We start from the raw sequence: 10546 nt of genomic DNA on the forward strand, positions 1-10546 counted from the left end.
ATGATTTAAAACTATGTATATTTATTTCATAAACATTACAGAAACAATAAACATTTTGTACATACAGTACAGTGTGTATGCAAGTTTATTGTCCTGTATAAATATATATGCTTACATATGACCACACAAAGCAACAACATATACATAAAGTATGCTAAGTCAATTTTTGCAGCATTTGATCATCTTTAATATGTTCTTTCTAATTTCAGTCAAATGAAAACCATAGAGAAGTGCATGAGCCATAGTCGGTGCCTTTCCAAATATTGGTACAATCACATTCTGGACAAATCTTGCACTGACAGTTTCATTTCCAACTGTGAGGCGTGTTACACCAAGAAGTATGGGCACCAGAACACCAAGTAACCCTGCAGTTCCTGCTAACAAAATCAGTGTCATGAGGGCTTTTCTATTGATGACATATCCTTGTTGGCTCTGGCCATAGTTGGCAGCTTTTTGTGCCTTCCATACCATCCATATGACAAGTGCCACAGCAAATGCAGTGGCAACAGTGTTAGGCAGGATAATAGCTAACACACGACTCAGTAATGTGGTCGTACTGCAGAAACCATTCCTTGTGTACTGTCCTTGATGCTGTGGGTCAAACAGAGAAAACAAGCAGAGAAGCATAGCAATGATCCAACTAAGAGCAACAAGAGCAACTGCAAGCTTTTTAGTCATTATCTCTCGGTATCTAAATGGTTCCTTAATATGCAAGAAACGGTCAAAGATAACAACAGTCACCATCAGGAAACTGGCAGTGAAAGGAAAGTATAAGAAATCAATTGCTTTACAACTCACTCCTTTTGAGTTTTCGTTGATCAGTGAATTGATGACAGTACATGTGACCAAGAAATTCACAGTAATAGATGAGCCAATGTCGCATATCATCAGATTGGCAATGAAAAAATATTGCATTCTGCGTAGCTCCCTGGCTTTCACAATAGCTACAATCACTAGAGCAGCAAACAGAATCTCAGCAATACCCATGAGGGTCCAGGTAAGCATAGGCAGAATAAGATCTACTAGTAAATGCTCTTCCATTTCTTCAGTAGTAGTACCATTGGTAGCATTATTTTCCTTAGTTTCGTTAAACAAATCCATTGTAATTGATAAACTATTACCAATAGAAGAACTGCTATTCTAAACAAACTACTTTCAACTCAACTCTACACGTAGTGTGGATATTTCTCACCTGTGGCACAAGTTGTCATGGAAAAGTGTAGCACTAAAGTACTAAACATATATAGGTTGTCCCACAAAAAGCAAGGTGATATTGCACTTTTACTCTGAGTGGTGTTTAGGTATTATTCACGAGTTAATTGTGTGGCTTTTCAGCCTTGTGATTCATAGCATCCTTGCCACTTAATGTAGAGTGTAAGTGCTTACTATAGCTATGATATTGCTATCATGGTGTATTTACATAATTATGCCAATCATGTATGCATCACTATTGGCATTTTTTGCATGGTATTCAAATCTAGCTGTGTAGTTGATTGATTTTGATGAAAAAACACACACACATGTACTTACATACAAACATATATACACATGCATATATAATAATGCATGTATATCATTGCATCATCTTGACACTGTCCATTAGCCATCTCAACTGTCTGACTGCATAGTCCACCACTGCAGTAGAGGAAGCAAGTGGTGGAGGATTGTTGCATTTATTCAAGTAAAACTTTTGGGCTCAGAACTATTCATACATATCTATATACATTTATGTAATAATCTTTGTCACACACATTAACATGAATAACTTGCCTTTGCATTAAGTAACTCTAAGGACATGCAGCATTGTTTGTATCATCATTAGTTAGTCAAAATTCACACTGTTTGCTAGAGGTATTGAAAACCATTAGTGTAAAGTGTAGGTTTCCACATAAAAGTCTAGAAGACTTCCAGTTATTCTTTGTTTAAAAATTAAAGAAATGGCACTCATTTGATGTGACAACATTAAGGGATACATGTAAAACAATAAAAGATGATCAAAGGAACATTAATTCTTTGAAGTATATACATAGAGATGGTAGTTATTATTAACATCCTACATCAGCCGGCCTGCATGCACTACGGTTTTATGGCATGCATTAGAACTGTGCATAGTTGGGGGATAAATGGGGAAGCCCAGGACATTGCTAGATGCTAAGTGCTAAATTCACTTGCATTTGCCCTAGTCAGGAATTTAGCTGCTGTATTTCTATTGCTATAGCCAGTACTTAGTCATGTCAAGCAGCCTGACTGTACCATGCCCTGGGTGCCAAAAATGTGAAATAATGTATTTATACAAAGTGTGTTAGCACGCATGATTGCATCGAGGTGGATGCTAGCAAGTAGTCAAGGGCTGGTGGGTGAGTGACTGTTCTTGGCATGTTTGTGGCAGCTTCAGTCTTTATGACTGAATTCAGTGATTCAGTATGAGCAATTCCAATAGCACCCCTTCTGCCATGAGTAGAGATCGTGTGATCACCGTTTGCATGCGTAGTGGTGTGAGTATTAACAATTGTGGGTTCCAGTTCTATTCAATACTATACCCGAGGCTTCCTTGTCTGTTAACCTTATCTACAGTGGTAAATTGTGTGTAGAGTGTATGAAAAAATTGAATGATATAATACAGTATATGGCCAGAACTTCTCCATAGACAACATGACATTTACTGGAGTATTGATTATGCACTAGAAATTGTGTGTAACAGATGAATTTAATGATACTTCAAAGGTTATAGAAAATAAAGTTTAATTATCATACAACAGGAATCTTTAACAGACAACAATCAGCATGATTTTTGGCAGCTTTTAATTCATCTACTTCAACGACACCAGGACCTTTAAAAAGTGATCTACAGTATTGTGATTTTTGTCAATTGACATTCATGATGCAAAATGACAGTACTCTGCTTGCTTTCCATGCTCTTTTATTATATCAGATGTAGCTATCTGTGATACTTTAAATCATTACCTTCAGTTAGTAGTATACTGAGTATTACCATAGGTTCAATTGTAAGGAGAAATTTATGCAGTTGCACAATTAGTTGATCTTTAATCTTCTACCCAAGTATACTAGGTATATTTATGGAAGCAATAATTGTTCAACTGATCTATGGCATTCTCTAAATTTTCTAAAGAAAGTAGCAATCTCTTCCAATTATTTAACTTTTCTACAGCTATAAAATCTGTTTCAATAATATGTGATATTAAACCACTGCAAGAATATTGGCACCATAAGTTGTACATGCTTTCGCACAGAGAAGAAATTTTGTTATTGATCAGTTGAATCTTGAGACATCTTTTGATTGATAGAAGCCATATGACATTTAAGTCTTTACCTTCTGTCAAAGTTTGCTTTTGCATGGTATTCACCTTCTGTCTTCCAACTTGAGAAGAGGTACTTGAGTTGTTTGATGCCCAAATGCAAATACGTACATTCAAATTTATAATATATGTTGCTGGGATGGCAAAAACCTAATGATCTAGTTATGTAGTAGTGAATTGCATCCCAGTTAGCTAATATCATCAGGTTTTCTTTTCACTCTTTGAATATTATAAAATTAATGTTGATTGTTCCTTTAGTGCACATAATTTTATATGACTCCAGCTGCCGTCACCACTGATGGCCCCCTTTGTATGTTTACTATGAGCTAGACTATTGATGTAATCACTGAATAATAACCATACTTTATCTAGTCATGGTCAGTGCACCCACACTGCCATTAATTGTTTGTGAAGACACTAGCTACTTTTCCAGTAAATTAAATTATAGAACTCCTTTATGCAACAGATGATCCAGATTATGTATGTTTAGATTAACACTTAAAGACACACGGCATGGTTAGGTTGTTGACAGAACCAAAAACTGGAAATAATGTCTGAAATAAACTGCTGCTAACTGTTGCTGGGACAGGAACCACATTATTGCCCAAGATTAAATGTGATATAGGTGTTGTAAAGAAACTTGCATGGCATCACTGCAGCCCCAGCAGGATAGTAACCCCTACTCTGAACCACTGAAGTCACTCAGATCAAGCAGAATGAATAGCTTAAATGAAGCATATGGGTAATCATAACATACTAGACAGGGTTGTGGCACTGCTTGAAGGTCAAGCAACACTTAATTGGTGGCATAGGAATAACAGAAGTAGCCTGACCTTTGATATACTACAAGATCTGAAAAATCTACCATTTTTACAGTATCAAAAGCACTGCTATATAACTGACAGCAGAGTTTCATCAAGTGTTCCAGAAGTAGCTGTCATGCTGTAAGTTGATGCTGAAAAACTTTTAGTAGTAAGTAGGGGCATGTGTAAGATCTTTCAAAGGGGGTTTCCACTGGAACGCCAAGATGCAGGAGTCTAGAGGTGACACTGATGAAGATTTGATTTTGTAGACTGTCAAATGCCAGTATTCTGAGTGTTATGTAACATAACAAATATATATGGTCAACTTTTAGCTACTGAACTGACATATAGAATTATATGTTTGATGATCTCACAATCACACACACATACCTTGTATCATTAAAAGAGTAAAGCAAATTATAATTGTGTTGCCTTCATCAGTATCATGCAGTATACCTAGCTACCAACAGATTATCTATGAAATCCGGTACATGCAAATTGATCAAGAGTTGTTGTAACCCAAAGTGAATTGTCAAGTACAAAGGAACATGTACATTTCATCTGTAAAAATTCCTAGCAGGCTAAGTGTACCCATGGATAGTGCTTGATGTAAGAATTTTCATACTAAACAACGGTAGAGGATTATTAATAGTGCTACATGTGATGACTGTTCTGTTAGAGTATTTTACTTTTCATCAACTGCTCCATTAAAGTATCTTGATCTGATGTTGTTTGGGGAGGGCACAGCCCCACCATTGTAATAATTTAGTTGTGCTGATTGTGTTTGCCAACAAATCAGCAGCAACACATTGGCCTTGGCTTTGCTTTGCTACTGACAATTTCAGTAGGAGTTTCCTGAAATCCCCCTCGGCATGTCCCTGGTAAGTATCTACGGTTAATTTTGAAGTATAATTTATAACAAAAATTGCTATACCATTGCATCCTTATTATATCAGCCTATTATAAACAAAAAATATAAAGATTCTGAATGGCATTCAGTCAAAGCAAAATTATTAAGATGGTCGTTGTTCTTCTTCACTAATGGAATTATCAGGTACACTAGTTAGTAGTTGTCTGTCTGATCAGTTTCCAATTTATTTTCTTCTAGTTGTTCATTGGTGACAGTATTAACTGATGCAGTACTGGTGTCTGCAGTATTAGTAAGTGATGTGTCTGTCACACTTTGTTTATGATTAGATGGTTCATCAATCTCATCTTCTGAATGCTCAAGGTTAGACTCACTACCAAGATATTCACTCTCTGATTCATCAAGCCACTCCTCAGACAGAGAATCTACTTCAGCATCATCTGTATTCTTTCCTGAAGTTTGTGACTGTCCACTGCTGGAAGTGGTAACTCCAAAGCCAGGAAATGATTTCATGTCAACTTGGAAAGGAGAATTAAACTCAAAAGTGCCTGTACCAAATGCAAACTTTGGTGGAGAAAGTGAAAAACCAGAACCTGAAGATGATTTAGCACTGAATGGTAAACTTGATTGGCTAGATTGGTTGTTGCCACCAAATACAAATATTGGTTTGGGTGGAGTACTAACAACAGTGGTAACTGGTAGGGAAGTAGTACTTGACATCATGACATTAGAACTGGTACTAGCTAGAGGTATAGTAGTAACTGGCATGAAAATGCTGGCTGAAGCACTGTCTTGTGCCAGTATTGGGATAGGTTTGCGTGTAACGCTGTCTTGACTGACTGAAGTATCTGCATGATCTGGTGTTGCAAACATGTCAAAAGTTTTCTTGAATTCTGAAGCAGTTTCAGCATGCTTAAACTTAACACAAAGAGTTTCTTCTTGTGGTGTATCCTCAGAAAGATCTGCTGAAGTAAACCAAACCCACGAACGATCAGCATAGCTGCCAGGTCTGAGAACCATCCCAGGTACAATGTAATGGTTGCAACACAGCTTCAATACTTGTTCTCTTTGCATTAACACCCTTCCTTTACCAGAGGTCTTATTCTTTAGTATCTTAATGATTCCAATTCCCCAGTCCTTCCAAACCTTTAGACTTCCATCATATCTAAATAACTTTGCTTTGTAAGTAAACAAACAGTCTTCATTTTCCTCTCCTGAAGTGGCATCAAAACTGCTTGGTAGTGACACAATGGGATCAAAATAAATGTTAGCTTCAGCTTCAGGGTGTGGTTCCCCTTCTGTATTATCTGCATGGATGGAGTCAAGTCCTCCAGCTCCAGGACCTACAGATGCTCCTTCAGTAGGAAACAAAATCTTAGGTTCCCACTTTGGCATTCTAGACTGCCCAAATAAACTAGATGGTGCTACACTTGCTGTCTCTAGTGATGGGATGGATAACATACTATCACTATCCTTTTTGTCACTACCTCTGTCCATTTGCTGTGAATCTGAGATAGAAATTAAACTAGGAGGTACATCACTGCCCGAATGGACTGCAGAATAGATAGTAGAACTTGCTGCACTGTCACCCATAGCCACACTAGATATACTGTATTCTACAGGTCTACCATCAACGTAAAAAGGGTTCTCTTTATGAGATGGTATAGCCTGAAAATCTTTTGCAATATTATCTGTATCTTTTGGTTGTGATAGTCCACTGATGGAAGTGTTACCTCCCCAACTAGGAAACGATTTCATGTCCACTTTCATAGGTAAATTGAACTCAAAAGTGCCTGTACCAAATGTAAACTTTGGTGGAGAAAGTGAAAAACCAGAACTTGTAGTAGCACTTGATTGGCTTGATTGGTTGTTACCACCAAATACAAATATTGGTTTGGGTGGAGCACTAACAACAGTGGTAACTGGTAGGGAAGTAGTACTCGACACAGCTGACATCATGACATTAGAACTGGTACTAAGTGGAGGTGTAGTAGTAACTGGCATGGAAATACTGGCTAAAGCACTAGATAGAGTGATACTACATGTACCACTAGAGGTTGTTTGTTGACGATCACCACCACAAGCAATACACTTGTTTACAGATTCTTCATTAGGAATATAACATGCCTGACACTCCCATGTGTTTGCATTCTTTGTGACATTTGCAATTGTAGAAGATGCTTCAGTGTTTAAGCTCCCTTCCCCATCATCAATGCCACTGGCCAAACTGTTATCAAATACCTTCTGAAAAGCAGTTGCCGTATCAGAGAGTTTAAATTTAACCGCAAGTTTTTCAGCCTTTGGTTCCCCATCTGCTAGATCACAAAGTGTTGTCCAGTAAAAAGATCTCTCATCTCGTGGGACCAGTTTCATTCCTTTAACTATTATGTGGTTACAACAAATTTTCAGTACTTGATCTCTCCTCATTAAGATCCGTACTTGACCTGTATTCTTATGTTTTAATATCTTAATAATACCCATTCCTCTTTCTTTCCAACAATTCACAGTTTCATCAAAGTGATAAAGTTTAGCTCTGTTGGAAAATAATTCCATTTCACTGTCCTCACCAGAGCTCATTGTAACATCAGCTAATTTCACAACTGGCTTAAACTCTGTTGTTGGCTTAAAGTCCTCTGGTACATTGTCAGTCCGTGTGGCAAACAGTAGCTTCCCTGCACCAGCACAACCCTGGATACCACTAGAGGTGCCTCCAAACTCAATGCCGAAGCCAGTACTAGTTACTAGCAAATCTGTAGAGTCTGTATTAGAGGATACAGTGTGTTTCACTGGTGGTACTGTAACAGGAAGGCACATTGTCTCGCTATTACATTTTTCTTCAATAAGACATCCCCTATATCCTGATCTTTTTAGGCAGCTATAAAATGTCGGTGGTAAAATGTATTGTTCTGACTGATCTATTGGTAGTGGTGCCACATCCTTCCAATTCACTTTTATGGCTTTATTGATAATCCCTGTCTGCAAATCACTCTGTAAATGACAACAAATCAAGATGACAAATGTGGACCTATTTTACAAGTATAAGAAACAAGTTGCATGCTGTGCTACCTCTAAAAATCAGGCACCTAGTAAATACTACTTAAAACAAAAACAGCCTTGGGGCTATAAAAAAAGGGTGCTGCCAAGCAAAGTAGGTTCAATTAAACAAGCTTATTCAACATGACTGGTTAGAACAAGGACTGATATCAAGTTGCGGCCAAGTGAATGCAGTATTATCCATTCTCTTTTGTATCTAGCTATAACTATTTAATAAAACTAGAGCAAATACACATGCAACTGTTATTAAATTGTCATTTGGCCGCTTTTTTGTAAAGATAATGCATTCACTTGGCTGCAACTTGATATCAGTCCTTGTTCTTACCAGTTGTTTTTATAGATTGATCATGGTAATATTCCAATCTACTTGGCCACAACTTGATATCAGTCCTTGTTCTAACCAGTCGTGTTGAATAAGCTTGTTTGATTGGTCCTACTTTGCTTGTCAGCGCCTTTTTTTTTACAGCTCCAAGGCTGTGTTTGTTTTAGGATCACACATTTTGTCACTGAGTATATCAATCAAGAAAAAAAAATTAATGCAAAGAGCTGATCATACAAGCCACCTATGTTTATCACACAGCTTCAACAGTTATTGTGTGCATTGCATCATAGCTTGGGACATGAAGTGGCAAAACCAAAGAATATAGTTTGGTACAAGTAGGCAGGTACTTGTTGATGTTGCAACCTCAATAGGGTATAGCTTCTGGGCACCATTAAAACTATCAGTGAACAGATTGAGCAAAGGCCATTTCCTGGCAGGTGAGAATGTGCCCCAAACTTCTTACTATTTTGTAACATACTGGATTGTCCCTTAAAATGCACAAACAAAGCTGTATCGTGGGTTGCGTTAGCTACTTCAGACCCATTGTTAAATAACAACTGAATAACAAACACTTACGAGAATAGCACGCAATAGCAAGTTCACTGAATTCACCACACTGATTCACCTAGCGTTGACTGCAAATAAATGGCCGAATTCACCAAGTTCACTGACTGTAAATAAACACTACTGTAGTTAGAGATGTCTTAAATTTAAGATAGGGTTCTAAAAGGCAGCAAAATAAATCAACAATAGATGAATTTCATAATAAGTCATGTGCCGCCCAGACGGGGCATGGCTATTAACGGAAGTGATTCACATAGTGAGACAGGTGAGAATAGCCATGACAAAGTTGAAATTATTGATCATAAATGGATGGTAGAGGATTTAATAGAATATTTACGAAGATGCAGAGGGAGAGTAAGCGGTAAAAAGGCTGCTTTAATAGAAAGGTATGCCTTAGTTACGCTTGCGAAGCACTAGTTTAATTATGTCGATAGGCAAATTACTAAACTAGATATTGTCAATACTGGTGTAAAACAATTTATAAAGAGTCCTATCTAATAGAACTCACTTTTTGCGACTGAAAATACTCTAATTGAACAGTCACTATTGGTGCAGTTCAGTTATTTTGTAGCTACTATGCTGTACTAATTGTGTAAAATTGATTTATGTTGGCAGGGCAAAGTTTTACTAGGAGAATAGTGAGGCAGGCAGAAAAGGGAAGAGCTACAGCTGTAAATCCAGTGACAACCCATCTATCATAAGGTCTTGGCCAGCAAGTGGATGGCAGGATTCTCCTGAGTGTTTCCCTGTAATTTCATCAACAGTCATACTGTTTCACTTGCTGAAGACCAGGAAACAGATTCCCAATTCAGAGAATACAGTTGTGGTGCAGAAACCCCTGAAAAGAGGCTATGAGATTTTCTTTTGGGGGTTACATTCGCCAAGTTGAACTCCAACATTGTGGTGGAATTTGGTTTATTCAGTCACACTGTTGGGCTTCACAACACAAAAGCACAAAGTACCAGCAGAAATTAACACTTGATCAGCTTGTTGTTGATTATGCATCTTGTGTTCCCTGCCCTGCTGGAACTAATGGCGGACTGTGCCAACACATATTTGCTCTCTAAGTAGTGCTTGAAAGATATTCCCCAAAGCCAGCAGAAAGTGAAAGTAGTTTACCAGGACTGGGGACCTAGAAAAAGAATGTTACACCAAAGATACCACAGTTGAACATGCCAAAGAAAGTGAAGAACATAGAAAGTTACCACTTAAGTGCATACCATATGAAGCAAGAAGTGATGTGGCTAAGAATATGAGTGAAGCTGATATAATTATCTTTAAAAGATTATTGCATGGTGAATGTTGTCTTTTCAGTGTTCTACCAGAGGATTGTGCTGCAATTGAGTATGTTGAAACTTCTTATGGAACAGCACCAAAAGGAAGTTTGTTGTCATATCAGCTGTCACTGAAAAGAAAACCAGAAAATCAAAAATGCAGGATATCTAAGAAACGGGATATCTAAGAAACAAAAGCCAACACTATCACTTCCTCCAGAGGCCATAGCTTTGTACAAATGTTGACAAGAAGAGGGCTATGATATTCCTGTATAATGCATGGCTTGAAGCACAACTTCAAAATGATGCTAGTGGTAGTGGCAGTATAGTTCAGAAACTCCCCC

The 10546-nt window shown here is 37.7% G+C and overlaps 2 protein-coding genes across 2 annotated transcripts; both read right to left on the reverse strand.

Annotated features, from left to right (window-relative positions):
• Nucleotides 1-25: 25 nt before the first annotated feature.
• Nucleotides 26-3820, reverse strand: LOC136240704 (muscarinic acetylcholine receptor M3-like). The gene has a single exon (XM_066031730.1). It carries the CDS (start codon nucleotides 1099-1101, stop codon nucleotides 160-162), a length of 942 nt encoding a protein of 313 aa, XP_065887802.1. The 5' UTR covers nucleotides 1102-3820; the 3' UTR covers nucleotides 26-159.
• Nucleotides 3821-5020: 1200 nt separating this feature from the next.
• On the reverse strand, nucleotides 5021-7550 carry LOC136240487 (ranBP2-like and GRIP domain-containing protein 3). The gene has a single exon (XM_066031477.1). It carries the CDS (start codon nucleotides 7539-7541, stop codon nucleotides 5184-5186), a length of 2358 nt encoding a protein of 785 aa, XP_065887549.1. The 5' UTR covers nucleotides 7542-7550; the 3' UTR covers nucleotides 5021-5183.
• Between the last annotated feature and the right edge of the window lie 2996 nt (nucleotides 7551-10546).

Source organism: Dysidea avara, chromosome 12 (genome assembly GCF_963678975.1).
Source record: "Dysidea avara chromosome 12, odDysAvar1.4, whole genome shotgun sequence".
NCBI classification, from domain to species: Eukaryota; Metazoa; Porifera; class Demospongiae; order Dictyoceratida; family Dysideidae; genus Dysidea; species Dysidea avara.